The sequence below is a fragment of the Carassius carassius genome, chromosome 4 (assembly GCF_963082965.1).
Source record: "Carassius carassius chromosome 4, fCarCar2.1, whole genome shotgun sequence".
Lineage (NCBI taxonomy): Eukaryota > Metazoa > Chordata > Actinopteri > Cypriniformes > Cyprinidae > Carassius > Carassius carassius.
In genome coordinates, this window is record NC_081758.1 from 42069223 (window position 1) to 42096913 (window position 27691).

The 27691-nt window shown below is 35.8% G+C and overlaps 1 protein-coding gene across 12 annotated transcripts in view; it reads left to right on the forward strand.

Moving 5' to 3' along the window:
• The first annotated feature begins 7224 nt into the window (after positions 1 to 7224).
• Positions 7225 to 27691, forward strand: part of LOC132140080 (peripheral-type benzodiazepine receptor-associated protein 1-like) — a 107760-nt gene continuing 87293 nt past the window's right edge. For 7 of the 12 annotated variants that reach the window (XM_059548880.1, XM_059548884.1, XM_059548890.1 and 4 more), the window contains exons 1-3: positions 7225 to 7324; positions 7661 to 7686; positions 8396 to 9408. In XM_059548880.1, the coding sequence (XP_059404863.1) occupies positions 8401 to 9408 (1008 nt within the window). In that variant the 5' untranslated portion in view covers positions 7225 to 7324; positions 7661 to 7686; positions 8396 to 8400. Of the gene's footprint in view, positions 7325 to 7660; positions 7687 to 8395; positions 9409 to 22329; positions 23379 to 27691 lie in introns of those variants that run through there. The other 5 variants (XM_059548885.1, XM_059548887.1, XM_059548881.1 and 2 more) reach the window with 5 other exon arrangements.

Here is a 27691-nt window from a genome sequence, read left to right on the forward strand (position 1 = left end):
TTTTTAATATAACTTCCCATTGGATTAATCTAAAAAAAGAAAGTCACATACACCTAGGATGCTTCGACGGTGAGTAAAACATGGACAAATTTTCATTTTTGGGTGAACTAACCCTTTAACTTCAAACCATTGCTTCTGGCCAAAATATGAGTCCCCTATCCATAATAACGCTTCCTCCAGTGAAAAAGCCCATCCCCTGTTGTCCTCTCACATCAGAAGTCACCCACATATTGGTTTTGGCTTGTAAACAGTGCTTGATCTGTGCAGATTTCTCTCCTGATTCAGACCAGACCACTTTTTGGAGTCACTGAAAGCAGACAGATCTGACAGCAGCATATATTTATTTTTTCTTATTTTTACCTATGCGGTTATAAACATACTTGTTTAGCCCAAACCTGGCATTTCATAAACATTCAAATGAGTATTTTCTGATAAGCTTTATCATTTTACTTTATCAACAATAGACAAAATGGGCACAAAACTAAACTGTGTGTATATTGTTTACTAATGGACTTTCATTGAAATTTTGATCATAAATTCTTTGTATGTTTACATTCATTTTGTTTGCAAGCATTGTTTTTTTTTTTCCTGCATTGGTTTTCTACACTGAAAAACTACTGAAACATTGAAAAACTCATATTTTTTTGTTAATCATCAGTTAGTAATGTCATCAGGTCACTTCAGCTGTCGTTAACACTTCTGAGACGCACGCAAAGGTTCTTGAAATGAAGTACGGTATTAACAAACTCAAAGACAATACATCTTTGGTAACTTTATTACCAAAGCCCAATAAGGATATACTACTTTTAGAAAATTTGCATCTGATTAAACTAATTAATAAGGATTAAAAAAAAGAGACGCACACGTACAACGACACATGTGCATTGGCAGGTCCAGCCTAATATATAAGCTTTTTATTGTTATTTGAGCGTGAGAAACAACATTTATGAGATCAATAGATCGGTTTCTGCTATCGATTTGAAATGTGTTATTTGGTAACACTTTACAATATTTTAGTTAACATGAACTAAGCATGAACAATAAACTTCTAGAGCAAGTAATAATCTTAGCTAATGTTAATTTCAGCATTTACTAATGCGTTATTAAAATGAAAAGTTGTGCTAAACATTAGATAATACACTGTGAATTAACATGAACTAACAATGAACAAGTGTATTTTCATTAACTAACATTAACTAGTAGAACTTTATTGTAATGTGTAACCTATTATTTAAAGCAGTTTTTGAGATTCCAGGATTTCCCCATTCGAGTAGATAGGACTTGATTCTGGGTGTCCAAAACAGCTGCCTGAAGCCACAAATAACTGCTGAGTGGACTTTGATTGTATGCACGGTTAGAAAAATCTCCATACAGTATGTGTGTAAAATATGCTGAAGATGCAATCGCCTTCATGGTCACTGTACACAATCCCTAGTGTCTACTCAAAAACACAACAACAACAAAAAACATATGTACTGTGTACTACTCCATGACAGCTATTTGACTCATTTGCATATATTTGTATTTTGCATGAGGAATTAAGCTTTTGGATTGCCGTGCAGTTCTCTAAAGCAAAGCATTCCTGTTTGTTTTCATTGATTTTCCTGAAGAATTTAGTAGGATAACTTATAAGGTATACTGTAAAATCCAATAGTTTACCTTACTTAGATTTAATTAGTTATCTTTACTTAGTCGTTATACTTACTAGGTTTTATTAAGTTTCAGCTACTTTCAAGGCAAATAAAACAATTTACTTCCTGTTTTGAGTGACACTTACTTAAAATATTCAAGTAGCCACAAAGGAACCAATGACATTAATAAACCAGTGAGAGGCAGCAGTGCACTAATATGTTGCTAATTGCCGTTTTTTTTTTTTTAGCTCACCATTATAGTGATTAGCATTCCCTTTGGTTGGGCACTTGAAACTTCATTTATGTTACTATAGTTTTCTCTCTATTAATGGAGAAATGCATCATGAAATCAGAGTTGTTTGATTTCAAAGAAAAGTAATAAATAGGTTGCTTTTATAAAATGACCTATTTTTTAAGTAAAGCATTTTTATGTGTGTGTTTAATAATGACCTTTTTGAGATTTTATTTTTCGTAAATACCTTGATATGCTTTTTATATCATTCTTAAATAGTGAGTGGTAATATGCTGAAGTCACACACAGACTTAAACATTTATCACGTGAATCACAACAATGGTAACAATTAAATTGAATTTATTTTCATTAATTGTAACAATAGCCATTTTATTTGCTCTTTTTGTTTTGCTACTGCTGACACAAGACAGTAAATAAAATTGGCAAATAAAAACAACAACTTTAAAACAAAGCAACTGCATAATTTATTCTGCGCAATGCATTCTGGGAGTCAGTGAGTAGCTATACTAAGTCATGAGTAAACCTAAATGAAGCGATCAAGTACCCCCTACAGTTCTTTTTTAGTTACTAGAACTCTTGTGTAAGTTAACTATACTAACTAAGCATTTGTCAGTACAACATACTATTCCTATTTCACTTTACTTAGTTTTTTCAAGGCAATCCGTTTGCATGCTTTTTTTAAGTAAGCCCAACTTATTAGATTTTACAGTGTACAGTTTGTGTTTGATTCTTGTCCATGTTGCCAATTAGTGCATTTCCTTTCCCAAGAAAAACAAAAATACTTATTACACTTCATTTAATTTAACTCAACTAATTCTCGCCATAATCTTTAAGACTTTATTTGTCCACATAGTTGCTTTAAGCTGCAGTGTATCCTGGGAAATTAAATAACATCAGCGTAAAATTGTTTGTTCATAATACTCAGTTAGTATTAATCATCTTTCTCAAATATCGTTTTAATATTTATGAATTTTTAACAAAGTTTATCAGAATAAAAACTTCTAATAAAACTATATTTATTATTAATACTTATTCGCATTATTAGTCATTATTATCACAGTAAACACTTCTAGTGAGATAATATATTTTTAATAAGATTGATTCTCATTTTTAACATTAATTATTGGAATATATACTTCCCATCAGACTATATTAGCAAATAATGTCTATTTGGATAATATTTGCAAATGATGTTATTTTTATATTATCTAATTAATCAGAATAAATACTTCTACTTGGGTAGTAATTAACAAATTTTCTTCTCCTTGTTATACATAATTGTTAGAATATATATATTTTATCCGATTTATAAAGTTTTAACAATTTTTTCAATACTATTTATAATGATCAGAATAAATACTTAGATAATATTTATTGCTGTTTATTCTTATTATACATAATTTGGGAATAAATACTTGTAAATGTATAAATGTAATGTTTAAAATGTATAAATATTTTTATTCCCTTTATTATACTGATTAGAATTGAATCTTCTCAGATAATATTTAATAATGTTTATTCCATTTATAATACATAATTATTGGGCTAAATATTCAATCAGATAATATTTATAAATTATATTTATTCTCAATATTATCTACAATGATCAGAATAAATACTTCAAAAAAATAACAATATAATAATAACTAATATAATAAAAAATAAAATAATACAATTCTATATTATACATATATTTTTCTCATTATTATTTATAATTTTTGGAATAAATGCTTTTGATCACATAATGTTTATAAGTAAAGTTTATTCTCAGTATCTATAATTATCAGAATAAATACTTCAGTAAGATAATATTTATAATAATTAGTTATTAACATTATATTCCAATAAATGTTTCAAACAGATAATATTCATATTTTTCATGATTCAACTTTCTTTCAACAACATTTTTTTTATAGCAGTTTCTACTTATTTAGCTGTGATTATGTTTAGAATAGCATGCATACTATTCCTATAGCAGTATATACTGTAGTGTGCCAGTATGTGCAGTCATGGCAGATCACGTGGCGTTTGCTTACTTGATCGTGTTTAAGATGTGTGTATAAGTGGTGTTTTGGAAGGGTGTCTTCCAAAACAAGATAACATATTGGATATAAACTTTAGCAGTATGACATGGGTGTTTCTGCTAATACAAAATGATAAAAGTAACCTAAAAAAAATTCCCTGGTGGGTATGTGTTTTTTAAGAAGGTTTCAGCAACAAGATTTACAGTACCCTCCTGCTGAGCTCTTTTTAACATTTTAAACATAACACCACTGATTTTCATATACAGAAAAGCACAATTCTGTTGGATTTATATTGTATTTTAGACCAACTATTTGAAAGTGAACAGAATGTTGTCAAGTTGAAGTTACAGCAGGTTGTTAGCAGTTTGCTAACCACATGCAGGTGAAGTATAAACACAGCAAAATAAACTAGACAATATGAAGAAACCAAACAAATGGAGGAACATAATGTATTATGTATCATTTGTTTAGGAGCATACATTTATGACCACATTAGATTGTTTGTTTTTAAGATTAACATTTTAGTTATTAAAAATGCTCATTTGAATAGGTTATGCTGCTCAATACTGTAAAAGGTCTGTATAAAAAAGAAAGTCATGCAAAATAAACATACACAAACTTTATATCAACAATAAGGTAAATAGAGTAAAACAATATTTAATAAATATGATTAATAAGATGAAGACGACATAAAAACGTATTTGAACTGTTTTAAAAGTCCATATGAGAATTTCTGAAACTGAAGTCGACTCGCAATAAAAATTGAAACGCACGTCATCGGCGTCATCAGTGAATCCAGCCTCAGTTCAGTTGAGATCAGTTGTGTCGTCATGAGAACCGGTGCAGCCGCTCTTCAGAAGCTGCGCTGGCTGAGTTCTCCGGCTACTCTCGAATCGCTCTCGCGGTACTTTGATGGCACACGTCACAGTCACGTCTGTCTCGCTTAATATATATTTCTGAAATAGTAGGCCAATCTTCTCTGGTTTGGGACAAATGTGTTTCATTTTAATAGTGATTTATTTTGTCATTTTGGTGATATTAAGAATTGAAAATGATGACAATTGTTATCATTTATAAATCTTAGTTATTATTCTTATAATAATAAGAATAAAAAGTATTAATAAGTTTCTGATTTGGAGTTCTCTATTCTTATAATCATGGATAATAATGAGAATAAATATTAAAAAATATTATCTGACAAAGTATTTATGTAAATAATAATAATAAAATATTACAAAATATTGTTTAATTAGTAGAAGTATCTAATAATGTGATTAAATATTATTAATAAATATTCTCTAACTAGAAGTATTAATTCTTATAATTATGGATAATAATGAGAATACATTTTATTAATTATTATAAGCATTTATTTAGATGATAATGTGAATAACTATTATAAATTATTTTTTTTATAATTAAAAGTATTGATTCTGACAATTACAATTAATGATTAAAATTAATATGAATAAATAGGATCTAATTAGAAGTATTTATTATGATAGTTATGGGTAATAATGAGAATAAATGTTATGAGTTAGAAATGTTATGTTAAGAGTACTATTATATGACGCATTATAATTATTTATGGATCATTCTTAAGAACATTGTTTATGTTATATAAATAAAGAACATTCTCTTACAACAACAACAATAATAATAATTGAATTATTGAATAATTGACTTAATTCGTGGTTCTTAGCTATTCGTTATCTTTTCCGAAAGAGATTTTAATGTGCATTTTTCTGGGAATGCTCACCTTTTCCCAGAACCTTCCACTTTTTTCCAATAAACCTTCCTCTTTCCTTACTTTCTTTTTTTGCTGTTCTCATATTATTCTCTTACTTCTGGTTATTATCCATCGGTTTCCTATTCTGTTTTTTTTCTCTCTTTTGTTCATTTTCTGTTGTTTTTGGAAAAACCTTAAACTTATGACTTATTTCTACATCTTAATTATGTGATTTTTTAACGCTGAATTAATAGTCTGCACAAAAAGGAATTATTTTGCAGAATATTCACTTCATCTCTACTTAACTATGAAAACTGAATGTGATTTACAGTGTGAGACTGTAATAAAGGTTCTTTATGATGCTCTGGCATAACAAATTCTTAATATATTTGATTGGTAACACTTTACCATAAGGTCTTATTTGTTAACTTTTAATTTAGTTTTAAATGTGTTAATGCATTAACTGAGATGAACAAACATTGAGCAATTTATTTGTAGAGCATTTATTAATCTTCGTTAGTTAAAAATGTTCATGTTATTCAAAATGCTTTAATTTTTATAAAATTGTGTTAATGTTTTATTATGCATTAAAATCTCACTGTGCGGAACAAAAAATAGAGATATTGTGGCGACCAAATTAATTTAAAATATTAGGGGAAAATGCAAAATAGAATATTACTTATTTTAACATTTATACATAATTAAAAAGTAAGTGTGGAGAAGAAGCCCCAAAATAGAGAACTGTGGGAAGCAGAATATTCTTGATTTTTATCAAATATATTTATCATTAAAATGTCTGTGTGAAAAACAAGCACAAAAATCTAAGAAGTTTCTTTTGACAAAATTATTTTGAAATATTAGGAAAAAAGTGCAAAGCAGAACATTCCTGATTTTAATATTTTTAAATATATTTATTATAGATTAAAGGGTCAGTGTTGAGAATAAGCCACACAAATAAAGTTTTCCAGTGACCAAATGAATTTAAAAGACTAGTGAAAAATGCAAAGCAAAAATATTTCTGATTTTAATAATTTTTAAATATATCAAATGCTTTAAAATTCAAAATATAAAAAAGTATTTTGTATTTCAAATATGTTTTTTTAAATAGTATCTGACATACTACCAAACTCTGTTATAGTGTACATTTATTATGAATTAAAATGTCAAAGATTAGGAAAAAGTACAAATATATTTTGTTGAATATATTGAGAAAATCTTAACACATTTTTACATATATTTCTTATAGATTAAAAGCTCAGTATGTAGAACAAGCCCAAACACAGAGGAAGTCTTGCAAATATCTCCTTTTAACAATTTAAAAAAATAGGAAATTTACACTAAATAACAATGAAACATAGAAATCTATTTTTATCAGCCCTTTAAAATAGAACGAAGGACTTTTTTTTTTGTTTTTTTTTTTACAGGAACCCCCTACCACGATTAAATAGTCAAAAGTGTGTGAGTTTCACTGTCTCCGGGTGTCCAGCAGCGGGCGCTGTGTGCTCAGGGAACTCGATGATGTCGTGCACTGAAGCAACTGGTGCTTAATAAGACGCGTTCAGCAAACAACGAGCGACACCGCGCTGACGCGAGAGGATCAACGCGAGCTCGAACGCGTCTCTCGGAGCTTTCCAGAGGAACTGGAGGAACATATGAAGCGCATCCTGAAGTTTTCGTGAGGAGGAAGGTCAGTGTGTTTATGTCCCGCTCGTTTAAAGTCTCTGAAGAAATCGACACGCTTCTGAGGAGAGACTTACTGCAGGATGACGCTTCAATCTGTCGTTTTTAGGGACATATGCTACATTGTATCGTTGTGTTTGTGTATCATCGCGCTTTTGTATCAATGTGTCATCGTGTCTGTGTCATTGTAACATTGTAACAGTGTGACTGACTGTGTGTTACTGTATCATTGTGTTTCATTTGATCTCTCGCTCTCTGTGTGTGTGTGTGTGTGTGTGTGTGTGTGTGTGTGTGTGTGTCGTGAACAATCAAACCAGTAACACTGAACGCGTTTTCTCTGCAGGTTTTGGTGTTTTCTGTGCTACACAGGTGAGATGTAGCCTGCATGTAACATTCCTCTGTGTAACATTATTCTGTGTGTAAAAGACTGTAAGTTGCCATCTGTCTCGGAATATATACTTTTACTGTCAACCAGTCAAAAGTGATGACACACCTGACTGAGTTTAATATTAAAGTGTACAGTATGCTGAAATATGAAAAATTGTTTTGTAAACAAATCCATTTTGTTGCAAATAATGTAGGCTATATGCACAAATAAAAACACTTAATGGAACACTTAATCATTCCAATACATCCATTTGTTTTATTTCATAGACTATTATTGTTCTAAAACTTTGAAATTGTATATAACAATGGGTGTGTCCAAACTTTTGACTGTGGATGAGTTTTTATTGTTTAGTTTTGCTTGTTCAAACAAGCGCAGTACTGGTGTGATCCGTGGCCATGAATGAACATTTCCTTCAGCCTGAGGCTTATTCCTTTCACTTGTGGTCTGAAAGAGATTGTACATTTGCTGATAACATAACTTTTTATAATAAAAACAAACAAACAAGCCCAGCCCAGATAAGAAAAAGTAACAACGCATTACTTTCTAAGAAAAGTAACGCAATTAGTCAGTGTTTTAGGGAGTAGCATAATATCGTAATGCATTACTTTTAAAATTAACCTATGTGCATAACAACTTTCTGAGTTTTCTGTCGCCATGCTGGTAATCCTCTTTCTTCTCTACTCTTTTCAGTTGGCATGTTGGATTATGTGCATGCTGTCTGCTGTACAACATCATCATTTCCATCCCACCTGCATGCTGCTTCTTGTGTGCCCTCCATTAATGCCATCATGTGTGAAAACTGTGATGCCACTAACCCTCCGATTCTCTCCTCCAAGAAGCGCAGCAGCTGCAAGCGTGATTCCGGCTCCGGTCCGTGGCGGGACGTGGAGCGTCTCCATGCGGTGCTAGAGGTGGAGCGCAGCCGCAGCCAGCAGGCCCACCGGCGCTTCTCTCTGGAGCTGCGGAGGCAACGTGAGGAGGCTCGTGAGGAGCAGGAGCGAGCGCTGAGGGAGCTGACCTACCGACTCCAGCAGCAGAAGACCCTGGAGCTGCTGAGGCAGCGGGAAGCTCTGGGCCGAGAGCGTGCGGTGGAGGTCCGACGTCTGTTACGCTGGCGGAGTCAGGAGTTGAAACGAAGCGAGAACTTGACGCTCAGGCAAACCCAAGAAGTGCATCATCAGCTAGCGGATGAGATTGCGGCTAGGTCTGCGTTTCAAGGTCTCAAACTTGGATGTAAGGGCAACGGGGCGGCATATCGGAAACTCGAGGAACTCTTAAAGACTCTGCGTGCTCAGGCAGACGGTCGGCAGGTCGCTGTCCTTCAGCGTCTCCAGCAGGAAGTGGAATTAGAGAAGAGCCACTTCCTGTGCCACCTGCTGGAAGCTCACAGCTGGACGTCCCATGCTGTGAAACCATCCAGACCGAGGTCGAAGAGTTGTGTGCATTTGCTCCTGCAAGGCCAGAGCGACCCAGAATCCTGTAAGGTAGGAAAACTCGCTCTATTCCGCTCTCGTTCGCTAACCCAGACATCCCCAAATGATTCTCCTCAACCTATGAAGAAGAAAAAGAAGCAGAACTGCGAAACGTGTCCTCTCAGCTCATCTCCGACCGAGGAAGAGGATTTACCTGAGCCGTGTTCATCTGATGAAGGATTGGAGAAGTGCTCACCATCCAGATGTTCAGAGGACAATATGGATGATCTGGTAAGAACTTTATGTTCATGGATTTTTGTTGATTTCTTCTTCAGGGCTGCCCTGAACTTTCTTTTAAATGCTCAAGCAGGATTTCAAGCATAGTTGTGTTCAGAAATGTGACATAATTTGCTACTTAATGCAAAGATGGTTTGCATTATCTGCATTGCTCTGTTTTCTCTTTCACCTGTTGTAATAACGCAAATCAATTCACTTAGATCAGGGATTGAAAAGGCAGTATTTGCATGTGTTCAAGCTTGAAATATATCCAGCTTTGTTGAATCTCCTTTCACCTCAAAGAAACTTTTGTGAAACAGAAAGGTACTTCAGATGTTAAATGTTCTCTTCATTTAGACAGAAAGCGTCTTCTATGGCATCGTGAAGCGCTTTTATTTTTAAGAGTGTACCTGGAAAGAAACGGATGGTGGGTAAAAGTCGAACTTTTGGACATTGGCATTATGTTTATGCACTCATCAGTTCTGCATGGGCTCTTATGATGTTTAAGATCTGGATTATTGGATTTTGGTTTAATGTAAGCAAGGCACCAATCGTTTCTGCATAGAATTCTCAGTTGGCTTGATTGTGTCTCACACAGGCTGCATAACAGTGATTCAATTCAATGCATTCATTTTTATCTAATATAATGATGATTATATGCATGTTTCTGGTCTAGAGACTTGATATCAGCATCTGATTGCATCTGCACAGTCATACGAATCAGAAAGACATGTGTTTGAAATCTGTGTTTAATGAGAAATTAGGACTAATAAACAAAAGTATAATTAATGTAATGTAGCTCTGATGAAGAGACAATGTTTTTGCTTTTAATATAGGCCCCTATGTTAAAAATAAATACATTAGTTGTGGATATTTTGAGTAATATTGTGACTATCTCACATTTTCAGATACTCATTGTCAGATCAAACATTCAGAAATGTGAGATAAAAGCTCTAGTATAATCTTATATTTGCAAGATATAAAGTCAGCAGATATGTAACGCATAATGTCAGAATTCTGAGATATAGCTTTGCAATATTGTGGAAAAGTATGAATTGTGAGAAGTTGCCATTCTTTTCTCTTTTTTTTCATGTGGTGGAAAAAAGTCTTCCATACTTACTGGACTAGTACATCATGGATTATTGTCAGTAAGAGTTTGGCCTGTTGAGCTTTTAGTGTGGAATACATCTCTGGGCCCGTATTCATAAAGATTCTAAGAATCCTCTCAGAAAACTCTTAATTTAGCTTAAAAACTTTTACGTAGGGGTCTTAGCTTAAGAGCGATTCGGGACCGATCTGAGAGCAGCTCTGAGTAAGAAAAGACAAAAACTTTCATCTTAGTGAGGAGGCGGGGTTGACCCTGTTGCTATGACACAATCTTTTAAAGACTGTGATTGGTTGGTTGTCCAAGAAGGAAAAAAAGAGTGATTTTAAGCAAAGGGTCTATTCTAGTTCTCACTTTGAATTTACATGCGTAATTATTCCTATTTGACCGTTCTCTCTCTCTCTCTCTCTCTCACACACACACACACACACACACACACACACACACACACACACACACACACACACACACACACACATTATATGTGTGTATATAAATTCTTTTTTTATTTACCATGCTTTTAATTTCCTATAAGGTATTTGATTGGCTTAGAATGATAAAAATTGTTCCACTCTTGACAATTACAGTGATTGCTGTCCTATTTAAGTGGCGGTTTGAATGTTGGTTTTAATGTATCAAACATGGAATCTAAACCAAGAAGGGCGAGAAAGCCAAACTGGACAGAGGAACAGTGTTTACTCTTAGCCCAGTTAGTGGATGAACACAAGGCCATTCTAAAAGGAAGATTCAGGCCGGGTGTCACAGCAAGGGACAAGAAGCAGACATGGGAGCGTATAGCACAAACTATTAATGGTTCATTCCCCCTGCTTGTGCGCACCTATAAGCCTGCTATATTCATCAATGCAGTTTTTTGAGCCTGCAAGGTGGGAATGTCCAGTGGAAACGAAATGAACTGCGACACAATAAGATGTTCTGAAGGTGCTGTAATTGTTTGTGTGATCACTCTGCTTACAGAAGGTTGTGACAGACCCAAATCATCACTATTGCATTGTTGCATTTTCCCAGTTGCCAAATATCGTAATGTAGTGATTACTTTAATTTCTGGCGCTATGGCATTTCTGCACTGTGTCGGAGATGTTAGCACGTCTCTAATAAGATCAGTCACAAACATGATCCCTGCATGATCTAATCTATAGCATCTTATTAACTCACTGTCATCCATTGTCTGCAACACATTTCTTCTGCCTCTTCATCTTTCTGCCATTTTCTCCTCTGCTTAAGAAATTCTTAAGCCTCTTAAAAGTCCTCGTCTGTGCTCCTAACAAGTTTGACCTTAAGACCTCTTTTAAGGGTTAAGATGCTTTCTGAATTACTTTTTTCTTTACTAGGATTTTTCCTTTGATTAAGAGTAAACGCCCACATTTCTAAGAATTTTCTTAGAATTTTGTCACTAGGAGCTACTTTTTGCATTAAGATTCTTTATGAATACAGGCCCTGATGTCTTCTGAAGGATGCTGGTTCCTGAGCTCTGAAGGTGGTGTTGTGTGTAAATCCATGTTAATCATGTTGCCCACTGACCTTTGTGACCTGGAAGTAGACTGCAGTGGCACCATTGGTGTGAAACAGTACTGGCTCCGATATCTGCATGAAATCTGAGGTCACAAAAGGGCTTCTCTGAGGTGTCACTTGCACAGATCAGACCATTAACACTGTGACTGTGGTCTGAAAAATATCAAAAAATATCCTTAAATGTAATTATTCACCGAATATAGTATTAAAAACTTACTGATAACCAATTAACAGGTTTTTACAGAAGTATTTTTTAAAGTGTGGTTTATTAGATAATTTCGGGTCATTAATGTCTGTAATTCTGCAGACTCTTGAGAGAATGTGAAACCGCATACAATAAGCAATGATAAACACCGAAAGAGTAGCATGCTTCATGTTGTCACTTGACCTTACTCCAGTGCATGTGTAATTCAGCATTTCATTTAGCATTTTAGCATTTTTGTGGCAAAAAAAAAAACTAAACAAACAAAAAACTAATTAAAAACAATTTAACAATAAAAAAATACAAATTTCCAAAAGATCTAGTATCACATCTGGTTGATGTAGATGGAAGGTCAGGTTAAGTGCATTGCATTTTGGCAAATAGAGCTCATTTGCATATTTTATATTTTCAGAAAATGTGCATGCATGTATGTAATTGTGCATAAATGCAATATTTTCAATATGCATTTGTGCATAAGTGTGCATGTTGTATTCTGCTTCTTTCAAAAGTAGTTAATTAACCTATGTGTTTTGATGCTGCGAATCTTTGTGAAAGACCAGATCAAAACAAATAATGAATGTGTGATTTGTGTGTTTATTTAGCATATTTTGAATGTACACACATTTGTTTTGAAACAAAGCAGCGTGATTAATATCATATGACATGAACAGACAGCATTATGTTAATCTGATCTGTTTGAGAAAGACTTTAAATAGCCTTGAATATATTATGGCATTATAGGTATGCAATGCAGCTGGTGGGATACAAGAAGAAACTGACATATGGTGAGTGTGTGTGTGTGTCTGTCTGTGTGTGTGTGTGTGTGTGTGTGTGTGTGTGTGTGTCTGTGTGTGTGTGTGTGTGTGTCTGTGTATTTTAAGAAAAAGGCTTATACTACTGTCACAAATATTTTTGAAAGAAATATCTTATGCTTACTAAGGCTGCATTAATGTGATTAATATACAGTTAAAACAGTAACATTGTGAAATTACAATTTGAAATAACTGTTTTCTATGTGAATATGTTGTAGAATATAATTTATTTCTGTAATTTTGGGCATCATTACTCCAGTCTTCAGTGTCGCATGATTGTTCAGAAACCATTTGCTGCTCAAGAAACATTTAATGTTGAAAACAATTGTGCTGCCCAATATTTTTGTGGAAACTGTGATACATTTTATTTTTCATGTTTCACAGATAAACAAAGTTCAAAAGAACAGCAACATTATAAATAATCGTAACTCTCATTTTTAATCAACTTCATGCATACTTGCTGAATAAAATTATTAATTTCTGTAGCGTGTATTGGATTCAGATATTTTTTTCCTCTTCCTTTGTCCTTCACAGATCTTTTTGACGCAATAATACATTTGATTAAATATTCACATATAGATTACTGTTAAGTTATATAGTTTTAGTTATAAATATTTTTGGTGAGTACTCCCAACCACATACATGTTGGTTGTCACTGAAATGTAGTGACAGATTGTTGTTTTGAGGTTGGATGTTGAGCTAATAGAGTCGCTGGGGTCTGTTTGTGGAATAACTGGGTCACTCACTCCCAAAAACTGGTGCGAGGTTACACAGAGCAGCTCTGAATTATTGATATTAGCTTGAGATCAACTCAAACAGCAGTGTGACAGCAGCAGACACACGTTCACGTCATGACAAAGAGCCCATGGATGTCTCAAGCTTTTTCATGCTGGAAAAATAAACCTGCTGTGTGTCTGGAAGACCTGCTTCTAAACTTCATGGCTCATTTCATTTTATTTTATTTTATTTTATTTATTAATTTTTTTTGCTTTTAATTTTTTATTATTATTTTTAATTATTATTTTTTTATTTTATTATTATTTTATTTTATTTGTTATATATATATATATATTTAAATTGTTCTTTTATTCATCTTTAATATTTTATTTAAAATACAGAACTGTATTTTCCCCTTTCCTCTCTTTTCTTCTTACCACATCTCTTTATTCATTGAATAAAGTATGATTTGATGTCAAAATCAAAAAGTCAAGTTATTTTTTTATTTGTATAGTTCTTTTCACAATACACATTGTTTTAAAGCAGCTTTACAGAAGATCATGATGTTAATCATGCTGGGCAATAATATAGTTTACAGAACCATCTGAGATGTGTTATATTCAGTGTTGGGGAAGTTACTTTTAAAAAGTAGAGTTTGCTCGTTACTCGTTACTTTTTAAAAAAAGTAATCCGTTACTTTACTTAGTTACCCCCTTTGGAAAGTAACTTTTTATGTTACTCGTTACTTTTATGTTGCTTGACTTTGGGCAGAACCCAATATCTGTTCCTTAATGTGTAGGCCTACATAAAGTTATACTATGGAGGACATAACAGGTATTTCTTTTGTGCTCTTTATTATAAAAAAAAAATAGTATCAATAAGCTCCTGGTAACCTCAAAATTGGTCATATGTCTCAAAATAAAACATGCATGCCTCATCTAAATCCAACAGAAAAATAATAACTTAAAAATGGCTTGATGTCGATGGCTTGTGTAAATAAAATAAAATGGCACAATACAGTTTAGAGGCAAAGACATTTTAGCCAAAATAAAATCAAGCACAACTTATAGCATGACTAGCCTCAGAATTAAAAAGGCTATGTTAACTGAATATGCTGGCCCTACTTCACAGTATGATGGGCAGATAGAAAAGAAGATATTAGGCATAGGCTTGAGTTGTCTATAGCATGGGTGGCAGGCAACCTATTCCACATCAGCACAAAATGGGTGATTATACCTCATCAGAAGCAGTCTTTCAAAACGTTTATCTGAAAGTCTGTTTCTTCTGGGGGTAAGCACAAGACCTCCCAGGCTGAACAGCCTTTCCACCGGTGCACTGGATGGTGTCGCAGTGTTGTATTTCATGAACACAGCTTTCACTCGGGGGAAACGGTTGAGAACTTCTAATTCTGAGCCTGATCTCATGTACTCAAGTCTTCCTCCTCCTCACCAAAAGAAAAAAAGTCCTTTTCATTGGCGCTGCTGTGTGCGGCAACTTCTCTGTTTTTATTCTCAGCCGGCTCTGCATCATGGGGTAGAGTGCGACACTCCGCGATGAGCAGCGCACGCGCCGCTTCTCTCCGCCCCGCCTTCTATCCACCAAACTTTAAATTTCGGCAACGTCAAGGCAGCCAATAAAGCTTCCCTGCTCTCCAACACCGGTGCGAATCGCGTCTTGATAGCCTAGGACAAAATGATATAGAAGACATAAGCTTAGTTTTCAGACATACGACTCACTCTATCAAGGTAGAAAAAAAGAGAAAAAAAAAGAGTAGGAGGAAAAAAAGAGAGATTTTGAGAAAAACTATATATTTTGTTTAAAAGTACACGTTTCAAGCTTTCTATATATTTCTCAGGTCTGTGAGGCAAGTAGCTTATCTGAGTTTATCTGAGACTCCAGTTCACGCCATGATGATTATATTGCATGCTATATTTACTTTCTTATTTATTAAATTCAAGTAATTGGTTGATAAAACATCGATTAAAATTAAGATACAACTAATACAAAATGAAATTCATTTTAAAGAAAGGCTTTCTACAAAAACAAACTTAATAAAGTGGTCAAAATCATGTCTGCCCACTCCATTTGTCTCCCGATATATTGCGCAAAATTATGATCTTACTCCTGCTTTACACTTTTCATATAATCAACATAATCAATCGGCTGCTTCTCACTTGCCATGATTGCTTTGCAGACTGCTACCAGCCTCTGTCACGTACCGTGTGGAGCTTGTAACTATTGCGCAAGCGCGCAGATGGCAGTGTCGCTGTCAAATCTAACCATGGGAAAAGTAACGTTGCGCCGAATTGAAAAATGAACTACGTTTCGTTACCAAATTTTCAGTAGTAGCGCGTTACACTACTTTTTACCCGAAAAAGTAGTTACGTTACTGTAACTATTGCGCACACTGTAACTATTGTACACACAACATTGGTTATATTGTATTTCACTTTATGTTCGTGTACTGTATGGATATGGCTAAAGTTTGACAAACGTATATTTTTAACCTTATATAAAAAGCTGGCGATTTATATAATATAGTTGCATTTTGTGATAATACAAGCAATCAAGCAGTTGAGATTTACTATATCGAGATTGTAAGGTATGTATGCGGATTAAGTTGGATATGCCACATATATAGATATTTTAATCTTTCTGTATGGTACATGAGTCAGCTTATTTAGGCTGTTTGGCAAAGATTTTCCTCTACTTAAGCCAAGACACTGATGATAATCTCATTTATATATTAGAAAGAAAAGCAAAATCTCCTGCTGCCTATACTCTTGCAATGAAGATCGATATTAGGACGAGTCCATCCTTCACGCTGTTCTGCATCTGCATAGTAATTGATAAAGTCAGCCAAGAGCACCGCAGCCACCCCATGAAATTGTGTCTCTTTGTATGAAGACCTGACGTCTAATGAGATGTTAATGGAGTGTGTGTTTTACCTCAGACACACACACACACACAGGGGGTTTTCTCTCCTCCCCGTGAGGGTTTTACTCTATCTCTGTGTGTGTTTGCTCAGTGGAGAGGCAATTAGCACAGTGTTTTTCATGTGAGAGTTAGCAATGTAATGGTGGATAGCATTGAAGGATAATTAGATTTAAAACCGTTGGGAGTTTCACTGCACTTTATTTGCTTCTGTATGTATTTGTCTGTCTGTCATCAAAGTACATTTACTTCAGTAATTATAATTATATTTTTAATAAAATTTTAAAACCGGTTTTATTTTTAGATATTCCGTTTTAATTTTAGTTGAATATAAGTTTTAGTATTTCAAGTAAAACTCAAAATGAGAAATGTTGTCTTGGGCAACTAGCTGAAATAAAACTTTTTTTTCAGTTATTCTGTGTTTTGTAACAAAAATGTTTATTTATTTATTTAAGTGGATTTAATTTGTTTCCGTTTTAGTTTGAATTATAGGGATAATTCACCCAAAAATGATTTACTCAAGCCATCCTATGTGTATATGACTTTCTTTCAGATGAATACAATCAGAGTTATATAACAAAAAATGTCTTGGCTCTTCCATTCCATTTTTTTATGCCATAAATCATTAGGATGTTAAGTAGAGATTAATGTTCCATGAAGATATTTTGTACATTTTCAAATAGTTCTATCTCTGCCAAATATTGTCCTATCCTAACAATGCATCAATGGAGAGATTATTTATTCCGCTTTCAGATGATGTATAAATCTAAATTTAAAAAAAATTGACCCTTATGACTGGCTTTGTGGTCCAGGGTCGCTTATTCTCACCCGAGTTTACGTCATCTGCTAGAAAGCGCGACTCTTTCATGAACTCGTGTCCGACAGTTAGTGGAAGCTAGAGATTACAATTTCAAAAATTTTAAATATGGATATTTTCATACAAAAGTTCATTGTTTCGCTTCTGGAGGCTTTTATTCAATTCTATGATGGATGGATGCGTTTTATTGGACTTCTTTTGGTCTATTCAATATCACTCATTATAGCTTGGAAAACCAGCCATTATAAAGGTTGGAAGAGCAAGGATATTTTTTATATAACTCAGACTAGGGCTGTCACTTTTTATTCTATATTCGAATATGCATTCAAACATGACGTGAAATATCCATAATCAAACTAGAAATAAAATATCCGGTTTTTAAAATGCCATGTGTAGCGCATTTTTTACAGTCTATGATTAGACCGTTTGTTTATTTATTTTATTTTTGCCATCTTATCCAGTAGAGGGCACTCTAGACATATTGTAGCGTAGGCCCATGACCAAATCACGCGAAGTATAGCAAGAAGACAGGCACGTCTGTGCGCTCCAAACATGTGTTCTCCACTGTGGGGAACATTGTAAATAAAAAGAGAGCCGCACTTAGGCCATCCTTAAAAATATTCTTGTTTGCCGTAACCCGACCGACCCTGTCAATCTAGCACCGACTCAATTATTATTGTTATTTTTTTGCTTTTAGTCTGACCGACTTGCCGATTGTAAATTTGCGTTAAAGGGTTAGTACGCCCAATTTGCTAAATTATGTCATTAATAACTTACCCTCATGTTGTTCCAAACCTGTAAGACCTCTGTTTATTTTTGGAACACAGTTTAAGATATTTTAGATTTAGGGACTGAGAGCTCTCGGACTAAATCTAAAATATCTTAAACTGTGTTCCGAAGATAAATGGAGGTATTACTGGTTTGGAACGACATGAGGGTGAGTTATTAATGACATATTTTTCATTTTTGGGTGAACTATCCCTTTAAGACAGACCAATTTTTTTTTACTCTTCAAACAACTAATATAAACGCAATAAAATACTATTAAAGGTGCCATGTGCAAAAATTGAGGTAAAAATATACAAAAAATGACCTACACGCATCAAAAGTATGAGAAGAAATAAGGGCGATGATGTCATTAAAAAAATGTCAAGTTATAGTGCTGCAGAGATATCAACCTTAATTAGCATTAGCATTACTAGCCCCGGCCCGACAGGTGTCGTAATACCAGTTTCGGCCATGGGAGGCGGTATGCGGGCAACATAACCACCAGCCAACCTGCAATACACAAATAACTCACACGGCTTGTGGGCGTACCTGAACCTGATGTCAATCGTGTGGAAAGTACAGCCCACTACTTCATTTCAGTTCAGGGAAGAGAGGGGAAGGATGACTTAAGCCCTTGGCAAGAGACCACCACCCGCTACAGGGAAACAACCGCGCTCGGAATCACAAATCAAATCCGATAAGAAAAGGAGCCGAACCAGAGTAAACATCGGCACTGCTTTCAATCGCTGGAGACAACTGATGGACCTGAAAGAAATGAGGTTCGACACCGAACTTGCAACATTTCTTTTGGATTGGTAAGTTAGATGCTGTTAGTATTTCGCTAGAAGTTTGTTTTATATGTTTGTGTATTTTTTTCGGGAAGTTATAACATAGAAATGTATCGAAGGCTGTTCTATAAACGTGCTAATGTTAGCGATGGCTAACCGTAGCTGCATTTGATAATTAGCTAACTATAACTTACCCATTTTTTTTTATATCATAAGTAACCTGCTCTAACTAGTCTGTTGGTCTCCGTGTCCTCTTTGCTTCGTGGTTTTTCTGTACGTGAGAAAATTTATGTGTGGCGTGAAAGCGTGTGAAAAGAGTCAATTGGCGCTAGCTTGGTCAACAACAGCTGTCTGATGTTGACCAATGATGTTGACAGAATGCTCTCTGTCAAATTAATTTAATTCAAATAATGTGTATATACAACTCAATGTAATATGAACAAAACGAATATGAACATATTCACTGGTAAAGGTGAAGGGGAGTAGCTTGAAGATGTCATGTTTCAAAATCACTTGACATCACCCAACGTTCCTCTGGAGGCAAAACGTCCTCTTATAGCAGCGGTTCTCAATTCCAGTCCTCGCGCCCCACTGCTCTGCATATTTTGCACGTTTCTCTTTGTTAACACACCTGATTCAGATAATCAGCTAGTTAGAAATGAACTCCGTGCATGAACTGTTTTTCAAATGTTCATTGCTCCCTACTCTCTGAGCAGGGGAAATCTGTTGAAGTTTACCTCACATCGAAACATTTATTCACTGATTTGTGCTGTGCAGCGTCTTTAAACATGGACAACTGTGACATCATAAACTTCTGTAAATCAATACAATTTAAATTCACGTCTTGCACACTTCAATGCACTTTGATTGGAACATATAGCTACGTTCGCTTTCGAACTGGAATCATGGCTGAATATCCTGTGATGACCACTTCGCAGGGCACTTATGTTCGAATAGAACTAATGTCTGAAGCTCTAAGAGAAACGTTCAAAATGTGCAGAGCAGTGGGGCGCGAGGACTGCAATTGAGAACCGCTGTCTTATAGGCTTCAGCTATGCTGTAGGGTTGTTGTGAAGGTAGGGGCGGAGCATAGAGACTATGCCGTTTCTCGTTTGTTACTCTAGAGTAGACCAATTCACTTTGAGGCATACTGCCCCCATCTGGTATGGAATGTGGAGTATGACTTGATTTTTTTGCCAGATATGACAGATGGCACCTTTAATTATATTTAAGTATTGTGAATAAATAAATTGCCTAGGCCTACATACAAATGAAGGCTATCTTCTTTAATAAAAAAAAAAAAACCCGTGACGTCATCTATGTTTACACTATTGGTTGACGGATGTCACACTATGGCCTGTGCGAGTGTGCGTTCGCTTCGTCTCATACTCTCAGTCAGAGTCTACGGTTCGCGCTTGGTAATGATGGCTGCGGCTGCATTAAACAAAATGTTCGCGGTCACTGTTCAAAGTCATACGGGTTCGGGCACCATAATACATCTAAAAAAATTCATTAAAACAGCTCGACACCGCTTCAACTTGGCACAAAGTTCTGGAAAAACTGTGCCCAGATCTTTTCCCATCCCTTCTCACGTTTAGTCCAAAACCGTGACCGTGTCGACTGTCGCTTTATGTTTGAAAATCTATTGCACAAATCAAGCACGAATCAACCAACACAAGTTTCGAAAACGAAAATAGGAAATTGATTTTAACGACCTTCTCTCGGAACGCGTCCAGGTTTTTTTTTTTTGAACAGGCGTCACAGAGCAACTGCAGCTTGGGCACCCTTTAGTTTTCTATTGAGCCAGGACACACACGCATAACAGCAAATAATACTTCTGCACAATGTTTCTCTTTTTACACCAGAAATGTGAATTCTGCCGGTATTCAGACAGTCTCATGCATACAGATACAGATTCGGGCTAGAATCGCCTAGGGCTGTAAAAATAGCTGAAAAACTAAATTCTAATTTTTTACTTAAATATGATCAAAATTCGAATTGTATTTGAAATATAAAATGCATAATTTCAGTTAGGGTGAAGAAAAGCTTTTTGCTTCTCTTCTGAGGCCTCAAGATAGCGCATCGAGCAAAATATTACTGCATGTAATGCAAAAGCATTAGAATACATGACTGTGAAAAAACAACATAATATTTAAAATAATTTTTATGAACCAATTATTATTAATTAAGTTGCTTAAAGAACTATAAACAAAAGAGCGTCATGTATGCATGCATTGTTAAGCATGCATGCTTCAACTGGATAGGCTAACATAACCTTATAATGCAATGCCACATACATCGTCATCGCATCTCATGCGCCACTGATAAAGATCAAGTATACTTTGGCCGTCCGCACACTGTCTGCATTATGTCCTTTTCGTCATCCACGTGCGGGCATTTTTTGAGACTGCGGATGGTGCGCATACACGAGGTGAAAGATGAGACAGCAGATACTGCGTGTCGAGCTGGTTCGCCTTTGAAAGTTGTGGGGGCACATAGATATTCGAATACATTGCATGATATTTGATATCCGTTCAAATTAGATTTTTCTCAAAAGTGACAGCCCTAACTCAGACTGTATTCGTCTGAAAGAAGAGAGTCATATACACATAGGATGGGTTAGGGTTAGGGATAGGTTATTCAACTTTGTCACTGCACATGTAAGGTACAAGGCAACGAAATGCAGTTAGCATCTAACCAGAAGTGCAATAAGCAGTAAGTACAGAAGGTCTACAATATGTACAAAAACTACACAGACAAGTATTATTGACATAATTTACAGATTTTAAATACTATCAGCATGATATAAAAATAGGTGTACTGTGGACATACTATACAGATGGATTATATAAAAGTGTATGTACACTATAGGCAGAACTATGAACATATGAACATCATTTACACTATTGCAATGGACAGTAAAGTGCGCTTGTGTATTCTTATATTTCCCACACTCTCCTGTTTAATTCCACATTCCAGACACCATACGTCATTGATACCATTATCTCTCAATGTTAATATTGGAGAAAGTGCATGTGGCCGTCCTTTGGTCCTTTCCATCGAGCAGCGCTGCCTCTTTGACAATCAATAGAGCGACAACATTCCAGCATCATCTCCATGGAAACCACCCTGCTCCATCACAGGGATTGGCTCCCTCCCAGAGCCTGCTTGAGTGTGATTGGAGGACCTCGCACTCCCCCGTATGTCTCTTACTCTCTCTCCTTTGCTCGCTCGCTCAACCACACGCTGTCCTCCTCTTCATCTTAATGTTGTTATCTCACCAAACACACGTTTAGGCAGAGCACCGAGATCCAGCATGACCGCTGAAGCATCACTGAAAACCAGGATTGCTCCTTCATGAACTGGCACGTCAGAGTGGAGGAGATAAGGATGAGAGGACGGTGCAATGAGCCGAGTGCAAATCCAGGCCATGGAGAGAGAGGAAATTAAGAGACCTGTTAGAAAATAAGACGTCACCTATTGCGTTGGCTTAAAACTGGTCTTTACACAAACCAGTTGTCTCCTTTTCTGTCTTTTGATTCTTTTTATATCCACAGTAGGAAGAGGTCGAGCAATATATGGATGACGGCAACACACTGGGATCATCAGAGCTTCGTCTTGCAATCTAGGATTTCATTTTGTAATGGAAATGCGTTTTTTTTTTTTTTTTTTTTTACAAAACATTTACATTCCTGCATTTTATATAATGGGGGAGTTGGTTTAAGAGTGATGCACTTGATTTGAAGCACTTGAGCTTGGCAATGTCTCTTTAAGAATTTGCAACAGCTGTGCTGCTTTTTTGCTTCCTGACTTGCATTAATGAATTGTTTTGCGTCATTGATAAGCGTCTTATTGCTGTGCATTTACAAACTGGACCAGAAGAGCTTTTGACTCTAGATGAAGCATTTCTTCAAGGCTTGGGAGATTAAAAAACGTGTTATTTTTCCTCCATGTTCTGAGTTGCTAAAATACCCTTCTTGAAACATCCTTGAAACCTGTCATTGCACTCATAAACGGAGTAATGCATGACTTATGTACTAGACCAGACCCCTCTGGACCACCTCAGCACGGTTCACCCACGCCAGAGATGAATAGTGGTGAACCTGAGTCTCCGGCTGGACCCGGGCATTCCGACAGAGCAAAGCCAGAGGAGAGAGTGCTTGCCTCAGATGCACTGAGCGGGATGAACCTGGTATCATCCACCACGACTAATGGGAACAGTAGCATGACGGTGCCATCCGCTGTTCTGTGCAAACGGCATCATTCTCTCTATGAAGGGCTTAACGGATGTGAGACGGGAGGCTTCGGAAAGGTGCGTTTTGCTGGTTGAAAATATGGTTTATGTGTGCAGATTTTGCGGGCCTCTTATAATCTTTCTATTACTAGTTGTATCCATTTGATATTATGTCTATTCTTTTTTTTAAGGCCATTTTTAACCTTTAATATAAATGGTAAATGGACTGCATTTACAATCCGAATTCCGGAAAAGTTGGGACGTTTTTTAAATTTTAATAAAATGAAAACTAAAGGAATTTCAAATCACATGAGCCAATATTTTATTCACAATAGAACATAGATAACGCAGCAAATGTTTAAACTGAGAAATTTTACACTTTTATCCACTTAATTAGCTCATTTAAAATTTAATGCCTGCTACAGGTCTCAAAAAAGTTGGCACGGGGGCAACAAATGGCTAAAAAAGTAAGCAGTTTTGAAAAGATTCAGCTGGGAGAACATCTAGTGAATAATTAAGTTAATTGATATCAGGTCTGTAACATGATTAGCTATAAAAGCTTTGTCTTAGAGAAGCAGAGTCTCTCAGAAGTAAAGATGGGCAGAGGCTCTCCAATCTGTGAAAGACTGCGTAAAAAAATTGTGGAAAACTTTAAAAACAATGTTCCTCAACGTCAAATTGCAAAGGCTTTGCAAATCTCATCATCTACAGTGCATAACATCATCAAAAGATTCAGAGAAACTGGAGAAATCTCTGTGCGTAAGGGACAAGGCCAGAGACCTTTATTGGATGCCCGTGGTCTTCGGGCTCTCAGACGACACTGCATCACTCATCGGCATGATTGTGTCAATGACATTACTAAATGGGCCCAGGAATACTTTCAGAAACCACTGTCGGTAAACACAATCCGCCTTGCCATCAGCAGATGCCAACTAAAGCTCTATCATGCAAAAAGGAAGCCATATGTGAACATGGTCCAGAAGCGCCGTCGTGTCCTGTGGGCCAAGGCTCATTTAAAATGGACTATTTCAAAGTGGAATAGTGTTTTATGGTCAGACGAGTCCAAATTTGACATTCTTGTTGGAAATCACGGACGCCGTGTCCTCCGGGCTAAAGAGGAGGGAGACCTTCCAGCATGTTATCAGCGTTCAGTTCAAAAGCTAGCATCTCTGATGGTATGGGGGTGCATAAGTGCATACGGTATGGGCAGCTTGCATGTTTTGGAAGGCTCTGTGAATGCTGAAAGGTATATAAAGGTTTTAGAGCAACATATGCTTCCCTCCAAACAACGTCTATTTCAGGGAAGGCCTTGTTTATTTCAGCAGGACAATGCAAAACCACATACTGCAGCTATAACAACAGCATGGCTTCGTCGTAGAAGAGTCCGGGTGCTAACCTGGCCTGCCTGCAGTCCAGATCTTTCACCTATAGAGAACATTTGGCGCATCATTAAACGAAAAATACGTCAAAGACGACCACGAACTCTTCAGCAGCTGGAAATCTATATAAGGCAAGAATGGGACCAAATTCCAACAGCAAAACTCCAGCAACTCATAGCCTCAATGCCCAGACGTCTTCAAACTGTTTTGAAAAGAAAAGGAGATGCTACACCATGGTAAAGATGCCCCGTCCAACTATTTTGAGACCTGTAGCAGAAATCAAAATTGAAATGAGCTCATTTTGTGCATAAAATTGTAAACTTTCTCAGTTTAAACATTTGCTATGTTATCTATGTTCTATTGTGAATAAAATATTGGCTCATGTGATTTGAAAGTCTTTTAGTTTTCATTTTATTAAAATTTAAAAAACCTCCCAACTTTTCCGGAATTCGGGTTGTACAGTATATAGCGCTTTCAACAGACCACATGGCCATCCAAAGCGCTTTACAAGTTGCCTCACATTCACACACTCATTCATACACCGACTGCGGTGTCAGCCATTCAAGGCTCCATCCAGCTCGTCGGGAGCAGCTGGGGTTAGGTGTCTTGCTCAAGGACACCTCGACACTTTGTCAGGTGGAGCCGGGGATTGAACCACCAACCTTCTGGTTTGTAGACAACCTTCATGAACCACTGAGCCACTGATATTGCTTTACCTTGTCCCATATTATATGTTCTTGAAGTTGCATATCTATGAAGTTGATATTTAATTGTATAATGTAAAAGTATAATGTGTATTGATCATACAATATATGTGTTTATGTGGAAATGTCGCAATTTATATCTCAGACAGTGTCTATGTAAATCTTTTCAAAGGTTTGCCTGCATTTTTACCTGAAAGCTGACACTAAACCCAATATATGTACGTTTACTAAGCTCATGCATATTTATCGCATCTATGCAAGTAATGACTGGTTGACTGTTTTAGAACGCTCTGTATAGTTCTGCGTATGGTTAAAAGCAGTGCAAACCCATTATCAAGATGTAAAATATTGTTTGACCCAGGGTTAAAACTTTTCATCATTCAGGGTTAACCCATATTTAAGCCTAGTGTGAAAATCCCTGTAGTATTTCACCCAGTTGTTCTTGTATTCATTTGCTGTTCATTGTCAGAGGTCTACTCAAAACAGAACACCATCCAGAAATCAATGGTGTGGATCCCAAACACATGCAGAATAGTACTGTAGGTGTTTACTGAACTGTCAGTTTGATTCTTGCATCTGTACTGTAATGCATTTGACAGCACCCCATTGACCTCAACCCATATTAACCGCTGCTGCAGACTCGGTGTGATTCACTTAATGCAGCCTCATTGAAAATCAATTGCAGCACTGCAGATTGTCTTGTTTCTGTTACTGACCTCAGTGATCATTCTGAAGGCGTTAAGGCGTGGTTTAAGTGACCTTGACCTGGAAACATGGTCTCTTTTCTCAGAAACTAGTAAAACTAGCAATGCTTAACTGCACTTTTTCTATAGAATGGAAGTAGCTTTATGTTGTTTTTAACATTAATGTGCCACAAGTAGCAGTGTAACATGAAAAAACATGAAATCACTGACACTTTTTGTCACATAATTGAATGATTAATAATCTTATTGCATTTGTTCATTAGGATGATTCATACACCAAATGATAAATGCTGCTATCTCAAATCTATATGGTATCACTTTACTCAAAGCATTTATAATGTGATATAAAGGTATTCATATAGTAAGTTATAATGCATTATAGCTTTTCATAAATAATTGTAACCAAAGTTAAAATGCTTAACTGTATTTTAAGGTGTTTAATGCATTATATTTTCTAATGGTGTAGCAGTTCATAGAAATGTAATATAATGTTTTAGGTTTTATTTGAATGTTTTTTTAACATTATTTTATTTTTAGTTGTTTTGAATGCATCTCTTCTTCTTGCTTATTGTATAATTTTTCATGGTGTATGTTATCGTTTTAATTGTTCTTGTAAAGCACTTTGAGATTTCTATCTGTTTTAAGATATTGCCCTCATATTGCTACTTTTTTCTAAAGGGTAACTGGACTATTGTTTAACTACTTTAAATACTGTAGTTTGGTAGGCTACTCTCCCTTAAGCCATCTAAGATGTATATGAGTTTGTTTCTTCATCAGGTTTGGAGAAATGTAGCATTGCATCAGTGTCTCATCAATGGATGCTCTGCAGTGAATGGGTGCCGTCAGAATGAGAGTCCAAACAGCTGATAAAAACATCACAATAATCCACACCGCTCCAGTCCATCAGTTAATGTCTTGAAAAGCAAAATGCTGTTTGTAGGAAACAAATCCATCAAGTCATTTTTAACTTTTTACTGTTGAATAATAACGTTGTCTTGTTTGACTCAGGAGAGAAGTCTGCAGAGATCAAGCACCGGTTACAAGCCAAAACAGCTCTCAACAAATATGTGTGTGGATTTTGATGAGAGACGTCATGAGAGGAAGCGTTTTTATGGATTAGCCAGAAGTGATTATTTAAAGTTAACATGATGTATTTGTTTCTTAGAAACACTACCCTTAATCCTTGTTTTTTGTGCCTTTTGAAGTTTGACATTTGTGATCAGTTTGCAATGTCATTGTGTGAAAAAAAAAAATCCTGACAATATGAGAGAGAGTAAATTACTTTTGAGTGGACAATTCCTTTAAAGGGCTATGAATTCTAAAGGCTGGAGCTCCAGGGCCAGAAATAGAAACAAGGTTTGAGAGTAAGATCGGGACCCTGTGAGGGAGGAAGCTGGGATGATGGGTGAATAGAAAGATGGTTTTTGGCTCATGCATGTTTGAATTGGGGGCAGAGATGTGGTGTGGTGCCCTTATATCGTCCTGACCGATTCATGACATACTCTCCAGCCCTGTCGGGGGCAGACACAAGTACAAAGGCAGAAACAAAGTAAATAAGCTGTAATTGTTGTGTGAACTATTCTTTTTAATGTGAGAATTGAAAT